The sequence below is a fragment of the Xenopus laevis genome, chromosome 6S (genome assembly GCF_017654675.1).
Source record: "Xenopus laevis strain J_2021 chromosome 6S, Xenopus_laevis_v10.1, whole genome shotgun sequence".
In the NCBI taxonomy this organism is placed as follows: Eukaryota; Metazoa; Chordata; class Amphibia; order Anura; family Pipidae; genus Xenopus; species Xenopus laevis.
In genome coordinates this window covers 64,746,743-64,771,421 of record NC_054382.1, presented here as the reverse complement: position 1 = coordinate 64,771,421, position 24,679 = coordinate 64,746,743, and the positions used below count along the sequence as shown (strand labels likewise).

The following is a 24,679-nucleotide window of genomic DNA, read 5'->3' as shown; positions in this document are numbered from 1 at the left end:
GGATAGCATCAGGGATTGTTGTTATTTTGGTGGACTGCCATTCTCACTTTGTGCTGTATCCAATATACTTCACTACCGTATATTTTGCTTGGTAAGAAATCAAAACCTTTCAAAAGTGTCTTTCAAAAAGAGCAATCAGTTTACTCCTATTCATAGACTCTAAAGAAGAGAAAATGGTGAAATGTTTGTGAAAATGGTAGAATGCTTGTATGGGTTACTGGGCGTTAGCACCTTACCATGTTTGAGGCAAGCAGACTTTCTATTTGAATTTAAACACTGCAATAAAGTTTACAAAAGTGCCCTGCATGGCTGCAGACTAATGAGTGTTGTCACTGAGTGTGCCTGCACTCTCCTGCACCCCATAGAAACTGAATGCTAGGAAAAAAGTGCCTATCTTGTCAATAGATACCATCAGTTATAGCCATACTTTGAAACTTAGCAGCAAACTGAGACAGCGAGGTACCTTTGTTTTACTCAGCAAGAAAATTAATTTTTAAAAAATTAATTATATTGTTTTTAGACTTAATAGTTGACAGCAGTGATGTAAGTAACTTTTCAGTAATGAAACCCATAACGTGTTTACCCAGACCCACACTGACTGCTGTATTTTTATTGGCCACAAAGTACAGGATATCATGGCGACCCAATTTTATGCACAGTCTTTGGAGTCGACTGCCAAAAGCTATTTGACTGTTGCCTGGCTTCAGTGAAACAGTCATTAGCTTAAAAGGCATAAAGGACAAACATAAACCCTAAAGCCACCTGTTCTGCTTATTAATAATAAAACACCAACAAGTCTGTAACATGTGAATTGCATTCTCTTTTTACTTTTTGGGGCTCTTTTTAATTGAAATGTAAAGTACTGTACACTACTTTCAACTTGAGCATAATTTCATTAAAAAATATGTATAACTTTTCTTAAACTGACACTTTTGTTCCGCCACTCCATGTAATTACAGATTCAAAAACATTCTTAAGTGAGACTAATACCTATTAGCACTGAAAATATTGAATGTTTTAAAATTAATAAATTAATGAAATTGCTTTTACAATTCCTGCTGAGGTTTCAGAAAATAATTTTGTAAATGAGTATTTTTTCTCAAATCAAGATATTTTTAAATATCACAGTTAGGGGCACATTTACTAAGGGTCGAACATCGGGGGTTAATTAACCTTTGATGTTCGACCATTGAAGTAAAATCCTTAGACTTCGAATATTGAAGTATGGAGTTGCAATTAACTTAAAAGGCAAAAAGAATGCTCTTGGGATCCTAAGGTCTCTTCTTCACATTTGACAAAGACAGAAACAGAGTGGTATGTAGTTTACTCAAGAACTAGTACTGTATCTTATCATTAGGTGGACTGAGTCATAGTTTAGTGGATGGTGGGGCAACACCTTATGCTGGAAATTTGTTGTGTTTGATGGGTAATTTGCAACTGTATGTTTTGGTTTTATTGGACTTCCAAAAATACAGCACAAACATTGAAATGTCTGCATTATAACCAGTGCTCTGGTGTTTTTTCAGCCAGTAAATTGTAGGAACACTAACTGCATTGGTAATTTTGTTCCTAGCTTAATGGAAGAGAGAAATTTGCCTTAAGCTATGAAACGAGTGCATTCCCTGCCAGTGGATGATTTATTGGCTGATACATTAGACAACTTCAGTAATATTACATACTTCATATTCTGAAGCAAGATGCCCAGGTCCATAAAAAGGTAAAAACAAGAATTCATAAAAATTATGGATTTTGAAAACAGGGAATTTTTTTTGAAGAATTAAAACATAGATATTTTCATGTCGCTAAAGCAAAATAAACCTAGCTTTCTTTTTTTATGTTATTCTCTTACTGAGGGTACCGTTCCCATGGATTTTATAAATGATATTCATTTTACCTAGCCAATGGAAACTCCAACTTATATTAGCAAAATAAGTATAGAGGACTCTGTGTATGAAATTACTTATAACCAAATATATTACTATACATATTAGGTAATTCTTAAAAAGTGGCCATAATTTCACTTTAATTAAATTTTTTTAACTGACAGAATACAAATCCTTCAATAAAAATCAGAATAGATTTGCCACACCATTCTTTATTGTTTTCTTATTTTGCTAATATTGCCACTTTCAGCAAATGGTAAAATCTATGACCTTTTGTTTCTGGTGGCAGAATGAGTCAAGGATGCAGATCAGATCACTCAGATTAATTTTGAGTCAAATCTTAAGATCTTAGCAATAAATCCTGCAGATTGCTTGTATTTAACAATTATCTCTCTATGTTCAAAAGCAGTCAAAGCACTACAAGGTGATTCATAAAAATTAGTTTAAATAGAAGAAAACAAGGTTTGAAAACCAGGGCCGGATTTACATAGTAAGTGCTCCTTGGCCTACGAATGTTTGTCGCCCCTGTCCCCTCCCCTTTATTTGTGTAAATTTTCATCATCGGGACCTGAGCAATGGGAAGTGGCACACGGGAAATTAAAAAAATGATTGTATCTCCTGCAAATTCCCAGTGTTTGTGAACCAATGTGTGTGTGGTTGGGCAGCATGCCTTGGTGGCCTCTCCACAAATCTAGGCCTGTTGAAAACCCTTACTGCAAAAAATAGATCATATAAAAGTAGAATAAAATCTGTGCAAACAATTCAATTAGATATAGCCTCTCAGGCCTAGTGGTCTATTTATTAAACCCCGAATGTTTATGGTCGAGTTTTTAAAGTGAAAAAAACTAGAGTTTCTCGAGATTTATTGTGCTCCAAAGCTGCTAAAAATTGGAATCCAAAAATACTGTCAAAATCATGTAAAAATCAATGACAGATGTCTCTTTAACAAGAGACAAAATTTCATAATCTTCAAGGGTTTTGGGCTGGTTTTCGTTTGATAATCCGAAAAAGGTGAGTTTTCAGACGACAACTCGAAGTTGCACAATGCCAGCTTCAAATTGAAAAGAAATGTGGCCATAGACGCAAAATTCTGATCGTACGAATCCTCTACATTTTTCGTCCAGTCAGTGGTTTGGTCGATCGCCAAAATTAAAAGATTTCTGTCGGCTGCTGATAATTTCTCTGCATGTATTGCCGATTGGACGATTTTCGATGGGAGACTGTCACCAGCTTTGTCGGACATAACTTTCGTACAATTGCTGTCAGGGGCAGAACATCAGCTGATCTGTTCTTTTACTACTTTATTTGATCTGAATGGTTAGTGGCAGGTCGGGAGATGGGGAAGTTCGATCGTTCGTGGATTTGAACGATCGGATCTTTGCATCTATGGCCAGCTTAACATGATTTGATGCAACTTTACTCGATTTAACTCGATTAGATTTATTGATAAATTAAGGGGATTTGGATTAGGGAGTTTGGTTGAATTTTTTTCTATTATAGTGAGAAAAAGTCGAGTGTTAGTAAATACCCCCCCCCAGAGTCAGTAAGGATACTGAATAATAATAAATATACTGAGCTATGTTTACTGATAACATTATGAGTTCTTATACACTCCTCACTTGTAGTAGAAGGAGTAAATGGATGTTAAAGGGGATTTAAAATGCATTATTTTAAAATAATATATTACCTAATCAAAGAAATTATAGTTCTAAGCAACTTTCCTATATGCTTTAATTAGAAATCTTTGTTAAATTACTGTATTGGTATTTGTAAATTTGATTGCAATTGCAAGTAGTAGTAGTAAAGCAGTATTTATCTGCCCTTTTTTTACTCTTGAAACGATGTAGCAGAAGTCATCTTCTAATGCTTCTTTACAGGTCAGTTAATCAGCTGCCTTCTGCTACATCATTTCAAAAGTCATCCACCAGGCAGAGAACAGAAAGGCACAGACAGATAGTGATTTCCGAAGCAGTTGCACAGATTTTCTGTGGAGAAGGGGAACATCTAGTCACAGTGGCTAGCATCTAAACATGAAAAAAGCAAAGTGTTAAATGACTTCCCTGAATGCCAGCCTTAGGGTCTGGCCACACGGGTAGATTCGGGGAGATTAGTTGCCAGACGATAAATCTCCTCTTCTTCGCAGCGACTAATCTCCCTGAACTGCCTTCCGCCGGCTAAAATCACCTGGGGGCAAGCTGACAGAAAGCTTTGTTTTCCAAAGTCGCCAGTAATTGCCTCACGAGGAAACTTGGGGCGATGTCAGAAAACGAAGTGCTCTGTGTGCCTGCCCCCAGGCGATTTACATTTTAGCCTGCGGAAGGCAGATTGAGGAGATTAGTTGCGGTGAAGAAGAGGAGATTTATTGCCTGGTGACTAATCTCCCCGAACCTGCCCGTGTGGCCAGACCCTTAAGGTCCCCTTAGACGCAAAGATTTCTCTTGCCGAACGACTGTTTTTATCTTAGTCCGACCAATCCTTCGAAATTATCGTGCGGTTAGTGGGATTTGAATGATCATACATCTTATGATTTTTCGGCCGACATCTGTAAGAAAATTGATCAGTCAGGTTTAAAAATATTTATCGGTCCCAGTGCAATCTATCTATGTTTGCAGGGACAAGCAGGCAGCTACCCTTTTTTTCCTGGCAATATCGCCTGAAATGGTCTTTTTAGTTGATGGGCAATTCGTACGATCGTACGATTGTTTCGAGATAATTGTGGTCTCACCATGACGATCGGATCTTTTAAAAATCTTTACATCAATGGCCAGCTTTAGGCTTGTGACCTGCATTTAATCTGTGGTGAAAAAACATCAGAATATACCTCTGCATTGGTTTCAGTGTGGATTGCCGATGGTAGAGTATATTAATCTTATAAACACCAAAATTTGCCTTCTCCTGCATGTGATACGATTCAAACTTGCACAACTGCAGGTAAACACTGATACCAGTATATGCTACATTTCCCTAATCACGTGTAACTTGGTTTTAAATTTTCTTTATTGAAACAGTTGTAACAATTAGATGTTACACATGTTAAAGAGTGTATCTTTGTTTTACATTAAAGAAATTATAATTTTCATGTTGAAGAGAAATCCACTGTTTATGTGCACACAATGCTAGACACTTCAGTCATCATTGCAAACACTTTGCTCCAGGATGTGCTGACCATATATAGCAGTTATAGACTTCTTACTAGACTGATAACGTGATGTGAATCATTTGTTCTAGGACTTCAACCTGTCAACAACTCATATATAGGTGGTAGACCAGTGTCCCTTTCTTTCTACACCAATTACCCGTATGTCTGAATGAAGAGAATTATATTTGATGATCTTTGTTTATTAGTAGGAAACTCCTTAAAATAATTAAATAACTATGTAAATATATATATATATATATATATATATATATATATATATATATATATATATATATATACTGTATATATATGAAAATACAAAATTAAAATATATTTACATATTTGCTATAATAAACTATATAAGGATCGCTGATATATTTCATTATACAATATGCAAATGTTCATACAGTTTTAAAACGGTAAAATACAGGATACAACTTGAAATAAGCTTCTAAATTAAATGTTTGTGAGAGGTTTGCTTGGTCAGTGGTATGTTTTTTTCATTCACAGGATAACAATTTAATAAGTCAACATGTTAAACCCTTAGAGACAAAATAGCCCATGGTGTTTTCGAGCTGACAGGACGAAAAATATTCTCCACTGATTTAGTCCTGCAGTGTTAGCAATACTTGAAATAGAAAGGTGATGGCTAGAACGAGTCAGCTTTTCTCTGACCTGTTGGGCCAAAGAGAGCTCTGTGCAGCCACAAGTAGTTCATGAAAGTTTATAGTATTTTGAGTTGTGGAGAAAGAGAATAGTGGGAGTCAGCACATTTTCCCCATATGACACTGTTGGAGCCTGCTGAAGCAGTGAATTAAAAAATCTACTGAAACACAGTTAAAGGAAATGTAAAGCTTTGACTGCCCTGAGCTTTTGTTTCTAGATTTCAACATATAACTAATTGGTACACTGCCATTATAATGAAACTGATACAATACCACCTGTTGGTACTTTCTGCCAACTGGACTACAGTTGGGAGAAACTTTTTAGAAAAAGAGGGACAAGCTGGGAAATTGACAATATGTCTATCCCCATGTCAGATTTCAAAATTAAATATAAAAAAATCAGTTTGCTCTTTTGGAAAATAGATTTCAGTGCAGAATTCTGCTGAAGCAGCACTATTAACTGATTCGTTTTGAAAAAAACATGTTTTCCCATGACAGTATCCCTTTAAGAATATCATATGTAGAAATGCATTTGAGACAAACCACACCATGTCAAGGACAATTTATTCTTTTGGAAGGGCACCAGGTGCTGTTCATAGGGATAAATATTTAGATGTGAGTTTATAATAATAGTGAAAGTTAATGAGATACTAATATAGTGTCCCTGAACTGCTGAAATTCCCTGGTTCTTGGCTGTCTCCTCACAGGATGTCACATTCCACAGAATGAAATGTGAGAACAGGGCCTCAAGCCCCCCCAGAGGGTGAAGTCTGAAGAGCTAGTGCAGGTTTAAGGTGTATGTTATCCTCCGTTAAAACAAGCCTTTGGGAGGTTTCTTAATATAGTTTTCAGCTGTGTTTCTTTTAGTCAGTGTCTTATACAACAACAATAATGTAATCTAGGAATACAAAGCTTAAGTTTTATATTAAAGACCTGATAATGTTGCTGTAAACAGCTAATTATTTTATTGTCTGTTGAGTGCCAGAAATTCTAATAAAGGTGCTTAGAAATTTGGGCTTAATGAAGGGGTAATATATAAGAACTGTCTTGCTTCTGTTCAAGACCTTATATGATGAAATATGATGTTATTCTGTGGTGCTAAACATTTAACATAGACAGCATGTATTTCTCTGGCCCTGGAGGCAGAATTGCTGTAAAAAAACAACTGTAAACAAAGGGTTCTTTGCCTACTATATGGATATTTATGGATATTATCTTTTTTTTAGGTTTTCACTTATAAACAAAGCACAATTACTTGCCAAAAGGTGACATCTATGCATCCAACTAGTGCTGATGGTGTAGAAGACATGGCAGCACTGAGTGACCTGCACAAGGGATCAATCATGTACAATCTTCTCCAACGATACCAACAGAACAAAATCTATGTAAGTCTCAACTCTACGAGCTTTCTATCTATGTGTGCTCCTGTTAACAACATGGCACTATGCAGAGAATTAATTTCCACAGATTTTTTATTTTTTCTTGTGAGGCAGGATGTCTCTTAACTGCCTTGGAAATCTGGTACATGTGGACTTCTTATTCATCATCATACAAGTAGCACTGTGTTGGAATATTGTGTTCCAGTGGTTCTTACTGCTTCTGTTGCTAAAATATGTCAAAATATGCACACTAATGGTATCAGTTATCCCATTTCCTTAGTGATGCTTATGAAATAGTGTGGGAATGGAAGCACACTTCACTAGCATTTTTATAGAATCCCCATAAGCTGCAGTAGTGGTGATTGGAGATGTTTTGAGGTTGCATTTTGTGCATCGTGTGCCTTTGATAAAACTGGTAGTAGTAATGATTAAAATGATGTAGACCGTGGTGTTTGACTGAGATAACATTGTTAGGCCCTGGTGAAATTTCTGTCATACAAACCTCAGACCCCCAGTGTATAGCCACTTTAAAGCTACAGGGCTCATTTAGTAATGCCAGACAAAATCAATGTGATTAATGTATGGCACTAGTACAGCTTAGCCACATTTTGTGCCATATTGTTGTTTATGTCTTCAAGATTGCATTAGGCAAACAAAGGCCACAAAGAGTAAAAGGATGTAGCTTCTCTATATTCTTTGTGCACATGTGTGTATGGAAATCTGCTCCATAAATATCTGCACACCATATAGTTCCTCGCAACTTTCCAATATACAGCAATTAAGCTTTCCCACTGGGTTTAAAGTTTTTTTATAAATATTCTTGCTAATAAAAGTAGGATCTGACCCTTTGAATCTTATGCTCTTGAGTGTACCCAGAGTGAAACTGATTTCTACTACAATGTTTTAAAAGTTAGACCCAGAGAACAGAAAGGCAAACAAAGTAATGTTGTTTTCAATGGCATTTATAAATATCTTCAAAACCCCTTTAGGGTAGGGGCACACTGAGCGATTCGGGGAGATTTAGTCGCCTGGCGACTAATCGCCTCGTCTTTGCGGCAACCAATCTCCCACGAGCGCCTTCACCAGGCAACTAAATCTCCCCGAATTGCCCAGTGTGCCTCTACCCTAAAATTACATAGCTGAATAGAAGCCTCATTATATTTATGTGATAAATACAGTACAATTTATTTTAACCACATGACCAATTTAAAGACTAAAAAAAAAAAAAAAAGTTTTGCTGACTGTGAATGATCAAGCAATTTTGGTATCAGCTGTCCCAAATAGAATAAATAAAAAGCATCTCATTGAAAATTTTAGAGCTCTTTTTATGCAGAGTTACCTAAAAACTGCTCTGCTCTCTTTGTCCCTCATGGTTTTTCTGCAGCAGAACACACACAACCATCACAGCAAAAACTCCAGCTTCCTTTCTAAACCTGACCTCGTCTTCTTACCATGCGAACATTTCATAGATCATTTAGCTTTCAGTTAATTTCCCACAATTTGTTGTTATGTTGCCCTGACATAATGCATACCCAGTTTGTCAGCAAGAATCAATATGCATAAATGGAAATATTTTTGGGTGGAAAAAGGGTTTTCTTATTGCAATGTTATGTTAGAAAAGCAAACTGCATATGAAGGAGTGGGTTCTGCAGTGTCTGTCTGCTTTATAATAGTTTTTCCAGTGTAGCTGTCACGGTCGGCACCCTAAACCAGAACTAGTGCCATGCTCCCTGGTCTCGGCTCGACTTCACCAGTAGTGTGACCGCCTTTGGCTTCGGGAGGAGCCCTCAGCGTACTCGGATGCCACCTGGACTTTTTGAGAGGAGCAAGGCGAATAGTTCTGGCAAGCAAAGGGGCACGACAATTGTTAAAGTCAGTAAGGCCGAAGGTCGCGGTACAACAGGAAAGACAGATTCGTGGTCAGACAGGCTGGGTCGAGGCAGGCAGATAGCTAGAATCGTCAGGCAGGCAAGGGTCAAAACCGGGTAATCAATCAGATGGGATGAGGCAGAATCTGAGTCAAATAACAGGCAAGGGTCAGATTCCAGAGATCAGAGTAGTAAAACAGCCAGGCAGGGTCAAACACAGGAATCAAACAGACTAGAAGCTTATCAGCACAAAGTACAAGGCACCAGGAACAAAACCTATCATGGGCACTGAATACAGACTGAAGTCCCTTTAAATTCAGTTTGAATTTCGCACCACTGCATGCGCAGAAAACCAGGAAGAGGTGTGCGTGCCCTAACAGACCGGCGCCTGCAAGGAAGCAGTTTGGCGCTGCGGACGTCCCCGCCGAGGGGGCGGCAGGCGTCCCTGCCGTCCTCCCACTAGACCACCAGGGTAAGATTTTATTACATTACCCCCCTCTCTAGGGGGGGCCACTGGACCCCCAGGCTTCTCAGGAAACTTAGCATGGTATTGCTTCTTGAGGCAGTCAGCCTTAATGTCATCAACTGAGACCCAAGAGTTCTCCTCAGGACCGAAGCCCTTAAACCTAGTAAGATATTGTAGCTTACCTCGCACAAGGCGGGAATCGAGGAACTCTTGGATCTCATATTCAGGCTGACCTTCAACCAACACTGGGGGAGGAACAGACAAATGACGAACATAAGTGGCAGGTTTTAAAAGAGAAACATGGAAGGAATTAGAAATTTTAAAATTAGCGGGTAATTGAAGACGTACAGAGGAAGGATTGATTATTGCAATGATGGGGTATGGACCAATGAACTTGGGACTTAATTTGGGAGAGGGAACCTTCAGCTTGATGTTCTTTGTAGACAACCATACTAAGTCCCCCACCTTGTACTGGGGTGCTTCCCTACGGGATTTGTCAGCAGCTTTTTTCTGAACTAGGGAAGCTGCGGACAAAGAATTGTGCACTTGAGACCAAATTTCAGAAAATTTAAAGGGAAACTGTCATGGGAAAAACATTTTTTTTTCAAAATGAATCAGTTAAAAGTGCTGCTCCAGCAGAATTCTGCAGTGAAATCCATTTCTCAAAAGAGCAAACAGATTTTTTTATATTTAATTTTGAAATCGGACATGGGGCTAGACATATTGTCAATTTCCCAGCTGCCCCAAGTCATGTGACTTGTGCTCTGATAAACTTCAATCACTCTTTACTGCTGTACTGCAAGTTGGAGTGATATCACCCCCTCCCTTTCCCCCCCCCCCAGCAGCCAAACAAAAGAACAATGGGAAGGTAACCAGATAGCAGTTCCCTAACACAAGATAACAGCTGCCTGGTAGATCTAAGAACAACACTCAATAGTAAAAACCCATGTCCCACTGAGACACATTCAGTTACATTGAGAAGGAAAAACAGCAGCCTGCCAGAAAGTATTTCTCTTCTAAAGTGCAGGTACAAGTCACATGACCTGGGGCAGCTGGGAAATTGACAAAATGTCTAGCCCCATGTCAGATTTCAAAATTGAATATAAAAAAATCTGTTTGCTCTTTTGGGAAATGGATTTCAGTGCAGAATTCTGCTGGAGCAGCACTCTTAACTGATTCATTTTGAAAAAAAATGTTTTTCCCATGACCGTATCCCTTTAACAACAGAGGAATTGGCAGAGGGTAAAGGGGAATTAGAGCCAGAAAAAGAAAACGCTTTGGGATGCAAGCCATTGACAATAAAGAAAGGAGACTCTCCTGAGGAGGAATGGGTAGCATTATTGTATGCAAATTCTGCCCAGGGTAACAGCTCGGACCGTGTAGACTGATTATCGGACACATAGCACCTAAGATATTGTTCAAGGGACTGGTTTACCCTTTCGGTTTGACCATTCGTTTGGGGGTGTTAGGCAGAGGAAAAAGACAATTCAGTTCCAACCAGAGAACAGAAAGCACACCAAAATTTTGAAACAAAGTGAACCCCCCTGTCAGAAACAATATTTTCAGGAAAACCATGAAATTTAAAAACATGAGTAATGAATAAGTCAGCAAGGGATTTAGCAGAAGGGAGATGTGGAAGAGGAATAAAGTGAGCCATTTTACTGAACCTATCAACCACCACCCAAATCACAGTCTTACCCTGAGAAGGGGGCAACTCAACAATAAAATCCATGGAAATGTGGGAGCAAGGTTTCTCTGGAATGGGTAAGGGATTTAACAGACCCTGGGACATGATGAGATGACTTAGACCTTTGACAGATTGGACAGGAGTTGACAAAAGTTTTGGTATCTTGTTTGAGAGAAGGCCACCAAACATGAACAAAAGAGAAACAGTCTTAGTAACCCCCGGGTGTCCCGCAATTATAGAATCGTGAACCTCCTTCTAAACTTGCTCCCTAAGCTCCTCAGGGACAAACCATCTCCCAGAGGGAGTATCAGTAGGGACAGATGTTTGTAAGGGAAGTAACAGGGAGGAAAGGTCTATTGTAAAATATAAGAATATTAGAAATCATTCAGGATTGCCATGGCCATGTTAAAGCACAAAATCACAAGCAAATAGAAATCACTGAGCAGTTGTATGACCGTATAAAAGAAAATGGTACAATTTTAACAATTTTATTCAAGTTGTGGAACTCCAAGGAGACTCTATTAAAACATAAGTTCCAGTAAGAAATGGGACAGAGGTGATATCACATAGTACATATTATAAAATGACATTAAGGGGGTTATTTATCAAAATCCTAAATTTTCTCACTATTTTCTAAAAACAACTCCGACCAAATCTGCATGGGCTTTCCCCCCTATTTATCAATAAATTTTCACATATAATTTTGGGAAGACTCAATAAAATCATAAAAAAAATCTGAATCACATTTTTTTGTATTTGACACCCGATACTTCTGACTTTTTCGGATTTGACTACCAAAACCACAAAATCTTCGGATTATTGAACTGAAACCCAGCGCAGATCAGGAAATCTTCAAAATGTCAACAGGACATCTAATAAGGACCAATAAGATTGACATTATGGAGTGATCAGCCCAATCCCTGACCTTAGTCCAACAGAAAAAGAAGAATGCAGTCAATTTTTTTAAGATTATTCCTTTTTCTTCACTTTCTGTAAAGGAATAGCACAAATTTCATACATTTTTCTTCATGTTTTGAATTGGAATAGAATGTGCAGTATTCCCAATGCATTTGCTTGTATGATGTATATTATAAAGATTTTGAGCTTTTTTCAATTTTTAAACACACTGCTATTATTCTTATGGTCTTCCAGTACTTTATGGGATATGCTTGGAATGCAAAGCTTTAGGATCAGGAAACCTCAACCCTGATTTAAAACCAAGGATGACTCTATCTTTAGAATAAGACACTTTTTCAATTGAGCTAAAAGCAGCATACAGGTGCAAAGTATAAAAATAGAAGCAGTGAAGGGAAAGTGACAATCAGCTGTGCTTGAACATGCATTGTTGATAGCTAACCTATTATGGCCTTCAAAACTGATCGGATTTCTCCTGCGAATGTTTTGCTCTTTCAAGAATTCCATACATCCAACCCCCTTGGCAGAGAGAATATACCATGTATTTATAGGGTATAGCTGTACCACGTGACCTTGATATGCTTGCAGATTCTGGAAGGCAATGTGCAAAATGCTAAAATATGGGCACAGTTTATGCAGTTTGCACACTGCATAAATGACCCCTCAAGTGTTGCTAACACTGTTTCAATTCCTGGTAGATATCCTGACTTTTAATGTGACCCTTAGAATTTCAGCACATTTGTTGTTTATGGTTCAGACCTTGTCTGCATGTAATTAAGAGATTTCTTTTGCTGACTGCAATATATTTTCAACTGAGAATAAGCAACTAGACCTTACTGAGCCACAAAAAAGACAAAAAAAGGTTTAGCTAAGAGCAGTAATGAAGTAAGATAATTTTGTTAAAGGAACAATGACAATAAAATGTACTGTTGCGCTGCACTAGTAAAAATGGTGTGTTGCTTCAGGAACACAAATATAGTTTATATAAACAAGCTGCTGTGTTGCTCTGGGGGCAGCCATTCAAGCACAGGATACACAGTAGATAACAGATAAGTTCTAAAGAATCCCATTGTACATTACAGAGCTTATCTGTTATCAGATTTTTATCCTGTGCCTTTACTCCTTTTTCAGCTTTGAATGTTTGCCCCATGACTACACAGCAGCTTGTTTATATAAGCTATAGTAGAGTTTCTGAAGCAAATTTAAAGGGATACTGTCATGGGGAAAAATTTTTTTTCAAAATGAATCAGTTAATAGTGCTGCTCCAGCAGAATTCTGCACCGAAATCCATTTCTCAAAAGAGCAAACAGATTTTTTTATATTCAATTTTGAAATCTGACATGGGGCTAGACATTTTTCAATTTCCCAGCTGCCCCTGGTCATGTGACTTGTGCCTGCACTGTAGGAGAGAAATGCTTTCTGGCAGGCTGCTGTTTTTCCTTCTCAATGTAACTGAATGTGTCTCAGTGGGACATGGGTTTTTACTATTGAGTGCTGTTCTTAGATCTACCAGGTGCTGTTATCTTGTGTTAGGGGGCTGCTATCTGGTTACCTTCCCATTGTTCTTTTGTTTGGCTGCTGAGGGAAAAGGGAGGGGGGTGATATCACTCCAACTTGCAGTACAGCAGTAAAGAGTGATTGAAGTTTATCAGAGCACAAGTCACATGACTTGGGGCAGCTGGGAAATTGACAATATGTCTAGCCCCATGTCAGATTTCAAAATCGAATATAAAAAAATCAGTTTGCTCTTTTGAGAAATGGATTTCAGTGCAGAATTCTGCTGGAACAGCACTATTAACTGATTCATTTTTGTAAAAAAAAAATTTTCCCATGACAGTATCCCTTTAACAGCTTTACAAGTGCATGGCAACAGGACATCATATTTTACTATTTTAAAACACTTAAATTTTTTTTGGTATTATTGTTCCTTTAAGCCTGTGAACATGCAAATAAATATGTTGTGCAGTTCATTTTAATGCATGACCTCTGTTTGGTTTGCAATGTCACAGTCCTCAGCTTTTGCAGCAGTCATGCAAGATAATGCTGCCTCTGGCCAGATACAAGCATGTCTGCTCATTTGTCTGGTTGTGTGTTCAGTCTTTATCTCTTTATTATGCCTTTATAAAGGAAAGGTTGAAGACCAGGGAATAAATGTAGTGAAAGAGTATGTATAAGATTTTATTTATATGTAAAAAGAGTTAGCAAAGGCAACACTATACACTGAACGCAATAAATCAATTGACCAATCATATTTGGTAAAAAGATGCTTCTTCCACCCCTTCTAGTGCTGCTGTGCAATACAAAGAGCTAAAAGAGGGAATTTTGCTTATCTATGTTTCAGCAGTTTTGGATTGACCGGATAATCTCCTTATTCTGTTGTGCAAACATATGCATGTGGGAGACTTGCTAAGCCAAGGCAAAGCTTCTTACCAATTAAGAACTAAACCCATATTATAATGGATTTTTCTTCAGGGTTGTGTAAAGTGGCTGTGTAACATTGGTGCACTAGAATTGAGCGCTGAAGAGATCAGTGGGAGCTGATTTAAATTCAGACTTTTAAAAATGTTCTTATTATTTGCTCTTATTATTTGCTCTCTTGTAAGAAACAAGTGTAACAATTTAACATAAGCAGGTATCTTGGGGAAACTGTGATTTTCAGCTTAAGGCTTGTGACACACAGGCAGATTCGGGGAGATTTAGTCGCCTGGCCACTAATCGCCTCTTTTTCTGGCCGACAATCTCCCCAAACTGCCTTTTCGTGCCTTCCCGTCCGCTATAATGAAAAGTCACCAGCTCTAAAGAACATGCGGCGCACCGTTTTTCAAAGTCGCCTGTAGTTGCCTCAAGACAAAACTTCAGGCGACTTCTGAAAATGTAGCGCCGCGTGTGCTTTAGCGCAGGCAACTTTTCATTATAGCAGTTCGGGGAGATTGTAAGCAATGAAAATGTATGTCACAGTAATAAATATTGGAGTTTGTTAGTTAACTGGTACTTCTCTGTAATTTCTAACATTGTGCTTTATGGTATGCATGGAAATAGTGCCTTGAGATTAACTGGGACTTCAATAGACAAAACAACAAACATGTCTTTTTAATCTTCGCTTTCAGTGAAAAACACAGCATCTTCATTTAGTATAAAGGAAAAATAAAGTGAAGTAGCTGTTAAATTATAATAATATATATATATATATATATATATATATATATATATATATATATATATATATATATATATATATATATATATATATATAATGTATTTGATCCAAGCTAAACCAGTTAAATCTATATTAGTGGAAAAACCTATTGGTTTTAATTAATGTTTTTCGTAGACTTAGGGGCAGATTTATTAATGGTCGAATTGAAAATTCGAATTTTCTAATTTGACCCTTAATAAAATGTCAAATTCAACTAGGGAATTATCCAAATTCGTTTTGAGTTTTTTTTTAAAAAAAATGTAATTCGATTTTGAAGATTTATCATACTCTGGCCCTTTAAGAATTAGAATTTGACTATTCGCCACCTAAAACCTGCCAAAGTACTGTTTAAATCAATGGGAGAGGTGCAGGGATCAATTTGGCAGCCTTCCTGACATTCAAGGTTTTTTTTGAGAAAAAATTCAAATTGAGTTTGATTGAATTCTATTCAAGTTTTCGAGTATTAAAAATTTGATTTTATTAATACATTTTGACTAGTTGAATTTCGAATTTATGACAGTTTGTGGGAGTTTTAAAAAAACTCACATGAATTTGAAATTCGACAATTCGACAATTTACCAAGTATGGTGATCCAAATTACAGATAACCCAAGGTCCCAAGATTATAGATCCCAAAACTGTTTAGTTTGTTATACTGAATTGGTCTCCAACTTCGGGAACTTTTATATATATATATATATATATATATATATATATATATATATATATATATATATATATATATATATATATATATATATATATATATATATATATATATATATATATATATATATATATTAGGGATGCACCGAATCCAGAATTCGGTTCGGGATTCAACCAGGATTTAGGCTTTTTCAGCAGGATTCGGATTCAGCCAAATCCATCTGCCTGGTCGAACCGAATCAGAATCCAATATGCAAATTAGGGGCGGAGAGGGAAATTGCATGACTTCTTGTCACAAAACAAGGAAGTAAAAAATGTTTCCCCTTCTCACCCCTAATTCACATATGCTGATTCTGATTTGGTATTCGGCCGAATCTTTTGCGAAGGATTAGGGGGTTCAGCCATTCCTAATATATACTTTTTTTATTATTGCAGAGAACAAGAAAATCAATTTTAAAAATCTGAATTAGTTGATTAAAATAGAGTCTAATTCTGGACTTTCTGGATAACTGGTTTCCAGATAAAAGATTAGACTTTTAAATTTTATCAGGGGTACAATTTCTATTTCAATTTTGGAAAAATGAAATACCATTCATTTATTTTCATCATTCTCTAATATGATGATTAGTCAATTATAATAAGATCATTTACATGAGGTTGCAGATAATAATTTGTCTACAGTTTCTTTTTAAACTTCAGAGCAGTGCAACATATCCTTTGGATAATACGGACCTGGAAACTTCAGAACAGGCAAGACCACAAAACAGAAAATGTAACCTTAGAAGCACAGCTTATAATTAAGGCAAAAACAGGATAAAGTCCAGTACAAATTAGTGAGAATAAAGATAAAATAGTGATTATATGCACCACAAGCCCAGATTTTCAGTCCAGGAGCTAAAACAAGAGCATTAATTATCTTTTTCTTTGTTTATGGTGGATCCGCAACTGCATTCCTAAAGTCATGTGCTCTGTATGGCCTGTTCCACACTTGTCTGGGAACCACCAGATACACAGTGAAGACATCCAGCTGCTCCACACAGCTGCTTGATATCTGAGTTTGGAGTTTCACACTTTACTGTTGTAAAGTAACGTATCTTTTAGTGGTAAAAAAAAACCGATAAAACTCTATAAATCTATAGAGATAGATATTTCTCTAAAATTAGCATTCCTACTTCCATAAGGGCAGAGACAGACGAGAAGATTCAGGGAGATTAGTCACCCCACGAGAAATCGCCTCTTCTTTAGGTGACTAATCTCCCCAATTGCTTCATTTTCCGGAGTCGCCCAAAGTTTCCTTGTAAGGCAATTTCGGGCAACTTCGGAAAATGAAGCGCTCCGAGTGCCATCCCGTCGGTGATTTCGATTCTAGCCAGCAGGGAGGCAATTCAGGGAGATTAGTCACCCGAAGAAGAGGCGATTTGTGCGGGCGACTAAATCTCCCGAATCTTCACGTCTGTCTCTGCCCTTAGAAATTAAGATGCAAGTTAGTTCATATGGAGGCAAATGCTGTGTGCATTGCTGGTTTAAAATCTGTGAATCCTTGGCTATGAATCCCTTAATAAAGGTGACAGTGAGTCTTTATGACAGTGTATCTCTTTATGTGAGCAAAAAAAAAAATGGATTTATTGTGCATGTTATTATTTCCAGCATGTGCCTTTATTAATATTACACTTTATTTAAAATTGACTTTAACATTACTTTTACATTTTTACCTCTTGTATTGGTTATCTGTCCCATTTTATGATGTTATCAATGTACATGCATTGAACAGTGCTGCCAAATATGTTTATAAATACATGTTTGAAATAATAATGATAATCATATTGAGGTTGTGTGTATAAATATGAGAATGCACCTGCATGGGTAGACAGAAGTGTGTGAGTATACCTGTTCTAAATAATGAAAGAATGTTTCATGATATAGTGGAGTAATCCAGATGTCAGTCTGACCATCTGAAACAAAAGAAAATTCACTGGCACACAGGTACTGCTAGCAGGGTAAACCCTTGCTAATTTATTAAATGGTTTGCAGCATGCAACATTTCGGGGTAACCCCCTTTATCAAGCGGATGCTTGATGCTTGATAAAGGGGGTTACCCCGAAACGTTGCATGCTGCAAACCATTTAATAAATTAGCAAGGGTTTACCCTGCTAGCAGTACCTGTGTGCCAGTGAATTTTCTTTTGATTCGTCATTACAAGGTGGGACGCCGATTCCACCATTGCTGTGCACCAGGGATTATCCTCAATTGAAGGCCTGGGTGTGCGAGGGCAACTCGCTAATTTTCCAGTCTGACCAACTGCTCTCACCTTGAGAAAAATGCTAGTTTAAGAGAAATATTTTTTTCTAGCCCATAAAAAGAAGAAATGCTCATAGCAACTTTTAATCAGTTTGAGCCTGACTTCAAATAATTAATTACATGTAAAATAATAATTTTCTTAAGTTTTGATATAAATATAATATACAGAGTACCATGAATTGCCAGATCTGTGGTTCTGTATCATTTTGCCAAGGCAATAGGTGACGTGATAAAAATAGTAATTGTTCTACAATGCGATTGCAGGCTTTTAGATGTATAGAATAACGTTGCATATTCTCTAATTTCTTTTTAAAACTGTTCTCAAAGGGAGTGAAACACTAGCCCATTGATGTGAACCGATGTAAGGAAATGATGCAGCTTGCACCTGTTTTCAGCATATCACTTCAGCAAGACTTGATATTAGATAGTGTCCATCTGAACAGTCTAGCTGTGGTTCACCAGCTGTTGCTCAGCTAAATTGCCAGACCAAGTGTATGCTGGGACTTGTAGTTTAGCAGCAGCTGAAAATCCACAAGACAAGCAATCATTCAGATATCAGTTTTTAATTTTGGCACCATTGCCCCAGTACAATATTTTTGTGTGTGTGTGTATATATATATATATATATATGTGTGTGTGTGTGTGTGTATGTGATTGTATGAAGAGGTGTTAATTACATAAGGAATAATGTCCCCATTCTGTAAAATATAAGGGCATCTGGAATCTATTATTCATAATAATTTTTGAATTATAGATAATTAGTTTAAATGGACTCTGTTTCACCATATTCAGATTAAATATTTTTATTTTTCATTTAGTTCTGCTTTGAATTAATCCAGTACATTAATACAAAAATGACAAATAAACTTTTTCAAACATTTTAATGAAATCTGTCCATGGCAGAACTGGCAAAAAACATAAATTCCTGTGCGATTGAACTGTATAAAATAACAGGATTTCAGTCACCTTAACATTTTTCCATGTAACTTCCATTCCCATATCAATAACGTTGATACCAATGCCAATTTCACTTTATCAGATGAACAATTTTTTTTTCTTGTTAGGGGATAATTATTGTACTTTATATGTTCCCTGTATTATCCAGTTTGTAGCAGTTTATCAATTTGTGGTGCCTGTTTATGAAATACCTGCGGCTGGGTTGGGGAGCGAGTCCAGTGTAGTTATCAAACAAAAAATTGAGTGTGAGAATCATCAAAAATAAAGGCAGTAGTGAATGAATGTAAAAATAAAAAGTCACGTAGTAGGACAAAAACAGCCTAACCTGTTTTGTGCCTAGCAGGGCACTTATAGGTGCATTCTAGGCTCTGCTAAATGTGTAAGGCTATTATTTTTAAATCGATTTCCTACTGCATTCATATTTGATGATTCTTACACTCATTGTTAACTACCAGCAAACCATAGACTGGGCTTTAGTTGTGAGACCCTCTGTTACTTAAACAATTTGGCATTATTTTGGACATTGTTTGTTATTAATTTAACCCAACTGCACAAGCAACACACACCAGTTATTCCTTGTGAGTACAATGTAGCCCAAATATTTGGATTTGTGTTGCAGTATATCTTGCAACACATGCAGAGAGTGTTACAAATCAGTGTATATATTCTGGTTATTTGCATTATTTTATGTGAATCTGTGTATTACTAGGTCATAAAATATGTTGGTTTAAAATGTGATATGTTCAATGTGAACAGAAACTTCCAAAAATGGAAAAAAAGCCCACATTTGTTTTTCCATAGTTTGGTAAAAGGAATTTGCTGCTTCAAACAAAATGAAAGAACTGGCAAAGCAACCATGATTCATTCAGCCCATAGCAAAGAAACAGCAGCACAACTGGGTGTGTGTATGGATGCTGGGTTTTCATTTGGAGGGGTTGAACTTGATGGACTTTGTCTTTTTTCAACCCAATTTAACTATGTAACTATGTAACTATGTAACTGGGAGTCCCATAATGCCAGCAGTTGTAATTTCTGGTAATTCATAGCACTCATTTTTGTTGCTGCAGTAAAGAAGGCCAAGTACTGTTTGCCAAAGTATAGGTGTGTGTGTGTGTTCAGGTTGTCAGTGTTTGAGTCAACGGTCTCCACCAGTAATACAAATTTACGTTTATTAAACATTTATAGTTACAAAGTTAGTTGTAAATGTAGCTTCTATTAAAACCAGTATATGTCTGGCTTTATTTAATCTCAGCAATTCTGGTTTTGACTCCTGAAACAGTAGCAAAAGCCAGCTTATTAACAGACATGTTTATTTTTAATGCTCAGTAAAGAATGTTAATTTAAAATTATAGTAAAGGTATGGGACCTTTTATCAAGAATGAGTGGGACCTGGGGTTTTCCAGATTACAGATCTTTCCATAATTTGGATCTTTATGAGGGTTTCCACCTTTTCAGCCCATGGTATCCGGGCAAGGGCGGGGCTGTGATGCAGCGGGGGTGGGCTGTAATGTGGTGTGCAGGGCTTGACGTCAGGGGCGGGTTATGATCGCTGATTGGCTTGTCGCCGCGTCAATCATAGGAAATCCTGCCCGGTTTTCCTATTATGGGAAACCGGGCAGGCAGTTTTGACCCAGTCAAAACCGGGCAGGTGGCAACCCTAATCTTCATACCTTAAGTGTACTAGAAAATCATGAAACATGAAATAAACCCAATAAGCACTTTTTGTTCCAATAAGGATTAATTATATCTTAGTTGAGAACAAGTATAAGGTACTGTTTTATTATTTCAGAGAAAAAGCAATGGCATTTTTCCAGTACAGTATGAGAAGCAAGGAGCCCTTACCGCCCTTCTCCAGACTTGTAGTGATCCGCACAGTTTGAGAATTTCTTTAATAAATAGTGATGAGCGAAATATTTTGCAATGAAAAAATGGCCATAGCCTCTAATGTAAAGTAAAAAAAATTGTCACAAACGCCCTATTGACTTTTGGCGACTTTTTAATTGTTTCATGAAATTTTGGCAAAACAAGTCAAATTCTTCATCACTACAGGGCTCCTTGGTAAGCATGTATTAAATTTGTACAAGGAAAATACTGGAGCACGCACAATGTACTGTGGACATAAATCAAATGAATTGCAAGGTTTAGCTCCTTTATCAAGTGTACATTTTCCCAAATGCCATTTTGTGATATGCTGAACACAAACCCATCTTCCTGGAGGGACCAGTTGTGTGTATATATAATCCTAAGTGCTGTTTATAGCTACATAAGTGTAATCATATGTGTTCAATAATAGTTATATCAAAATTAAGACACATGCACAGTTTGGACTTTATGATCCAGGTATGGGATCCGTTATCCAGAATGCTCTGAATTACAGAAAGGCTATTTCCCATATATTCATTGTAATAAAATAATCCAAATGTTTAAAAATGATTTCCTTTTTCTCTGTAATAATAAAGCTGTACCGTGTACTTGATCCCAACTAAGATTATATAATATATAATAATTATATAAGATAATTAATCCTTGTTGGAAACAGAATCAGCCTATTGGATTTATTTAATGTTTACATGATTTTCTAGTAGAGTTAAGGTATGTAGATCCAAATTATGGAAAGATCCGTTATCCAGAAAACCCTAGGTTTTTCTGGATATCAACTATCTATGCTGTATAGACTGTATCTATGGACTTTTTATGATTGTTGTTCCAGAGCATGGTATGGAAAAAGTTGAGACAGAAAAGACTGTGGGAAAGGGCTGTTAAATTATAGACACTTTGGAGCATGAATGTGATTTGTTTATCATGAACTGATGAGATGCCAAAACCATGTTGTGCATGACACTTCAAAATAAATTCTTCACTTGTGCTTTATTCAGTGCTCACCCTGGTCACCTTTGTGTCCATGTAAGTATAAAGAGTGCAGCTACTGTAATGGGTTGATGCATTGTGGCATATTGCAGAATGAACTATTCAGGCATGGACAGGAATGTCTCATACAACCAAATATATCATCTATGCCACCAATAGTAGTTACATCCAACTTGATGTTCATTATTATGGTTTCAAAATAATATGTTGGATCTGTTATTTCTGTCTGAATACTATATTCCATATTATCTGCACAATCAAAATGCTACAATAATGTATTGACTCTTTAAGGGTAAAACAGAAATGCTCAGTTTAGGATTACTGATATATAAAAGATCCTCATAGATATATTATTTTACAAGCTTCATAGAAGTGCACTGTCTTTCCCAATAAATAATAAGCAATGCAGAGTTGTGGTTAGCGGCCTGTATTTAACTATAACTTTCCCTAAACATTTCTGCTTAATCTTTTCCCTGTTAAACATGCCGTCAATCCTCATTTTCCCTCCTACCTGTAAACTCAGTATCACAGGGGCTTCATGTTATTATGTTTTTTACTTGTCAAAAGAACAACAACAGCAAAATAAATGAAACTCCTGTTTGAGAGCTACCAGTCTCTTGGCATGTACTTGATATATAGAGACATGTAGTTGACAGGGCAACTAGAAAATGGTTATATGTTACCAGAGTTTGAGGTATAATTAGTGTTTAGAAACATGCTACTAGGCTTTACCATCCTAAAAGATAAATTACTAGTGTACAGTACTCTTTTTCTCTATACATACAGTATGTGTACATATTGGTGTGCACTGCCATTTTGCTTGTTCAGCTGAGGTATCTATACAACAATACAATTGATGTTTGATCCTTCATTCTGTCTATAAAGAGCAGCTCTGCCAGAGCAGCCAGTGTGTCTGTTCTACTCATGTAGAAATACAATTATTCTGAGAAATAGTATTCCGTATACATTTAAACTGTGCCCTCATTCATCACATCTGTTTAAACAAAAATATATTTTGCTATTACTGTTCTAGGAGCCAGAAGTAGAGCATGTGAAAAATAACATTGCTATCATACAGTACTGATCTGCTTTAGCGTACACACACAATTACAGTTTCGGTAATGGCTGCATATATTTTTTTCAGACATATATTGGCTCCATCCTGGCATCTGTCAACCCTTACAAGATGATTGCCGGATTATATGACAGTAATACGGTAGAACTGTACAGCAGGCATCATATGGGAGAGATACCGCCTCATATATTTGCTGTAGCCAATGAATGTTACCGTTGCCTGTGGAAGCGTCATGACAATCAGTGTGTTCTGATCAGGTAATTAGCCACTCTGCAAATAATCAATCAGTTTGTCCCTAACTGAATAGATTGTGGATATTTCAGCTAATCTAAAGTGACAGGAGAATAAAAGTAACAGATGTAAAATGTTCTCTGAGCCTTTCTATACAAGAGTATGCTGATGTCAGACTGCAGATTGCCTCTCAGGCTTGCCCTACAAATACTAAACTACAGCTCCCAGCATCCTCCACAACACAGAATGCCTTTTGGAAAGTGTAAGAGATAAGGCAACAACTAGATAATGAACATTATTGTGTGTTGAAATCCAACTAACATTTTTTTGTTTTATTTTTACAGGGGTGGTTCATCTTAAAGTTAATGTTTAGTGTGTTATATAATGGCCAATTTGTAAGCAATTTTTAATTGGCCTTCATTATTTATTTGTTATAGTTTTTTAATAATTTGCCTTCTTCTTCTGACGCTTTCCAGCTTTCAAACAGGGGTCACTAAAAAACAAATGCATCTAAAAAACAAATGCTCTATAAGTCTAAAAATGTAACATTATTGCTACTTTTGTTACTAGTTTTTCTATTCGGACCTTCTCCTTTTCATATTCCAGTCTCTTATTTAAATCAGATAAGTAAACTTAACCGATCTGACTCACCACATGTGCCGGAAAAAGGGCTCTCCGCTTTTGAATGTATAATCGGGTGCTTGATTCCTTCGGCGTCCCACGCTGCACAATATGGAAGACAAAACGAGGTGGTTCTGCACTCCAAAGTATTAAAAGTCAAGTGTGGATCCACCTCTTTTTGTCTTCTTGTTGAAATCAGTGCATGGTTGCTAGGGTAATTTGGACCTTACCAACCAGATTGCTGAAATTGCAAACTAGAGATCTGCTGAATAAAAAGCTAAATTACTCAAAAACTGCAAATAATAAAACATGAAAACTGTCTCAGGATATCTCTATCTACATCACACTAAAAGTTAACACAAAAGTGAACAACCCCCCCCGTAATTAGATATCTTAAACAGTGTAGCAGTTCCAATTTACAGTATAGGAATAAATTAGGGATGCACCGAATCCAGGATTCGTTTCGGGATTCGGCCAGAATTCGGCCTTTTTCAGCAGGAATCCTTCTGCCTGGCTGAACATAATCCTAATTTGTATATGCAAATTAGGGCAGGGAGGGAAATTGCGTCAATTTTTTTACAATTCTAAAAGAGTATCTGGTAGAAAACTGGTCAGAAAAGCACAGGCACACTGACACACCGGGAGATTTGTCCCAACCCCCACACCCCATCCAGTTTCAATCTGCACTACCACGCGTGACAAATTTCCCTGAAATGCTTATACTTTTGGGAAGAGAAGCTTCACCAGGCAACATTGGGCGACTTCA

General features: G+C 37.0%; 1 protein-coding gene across 1 annotated transcript in view; it reads left to right on the top strand.

The window, feature by feature from the left end:
* LOC108720044 (unconventional myosin-X) overlaps window positions 1-24,679 on the top strand; it is a 137,125-nt gene that overhangs the window by 46,867 nt on the left and 65,579 nt on the right. Inside the window, exons 3-4 of the mRNA XM_018269415.2 lie at window positions 6,914-7,072; window positions 23,131-23,318. Of these exons, the coding sequence (XP_018124904.1) occupies window positions 6,914-7,072; window positions 23,131-23,318 (347 nt within the window). The remainder of the gene's footprint in view (window positions 1-6,913; window positions 7,073-23,130; window positions 23,319-24,679) is intronic.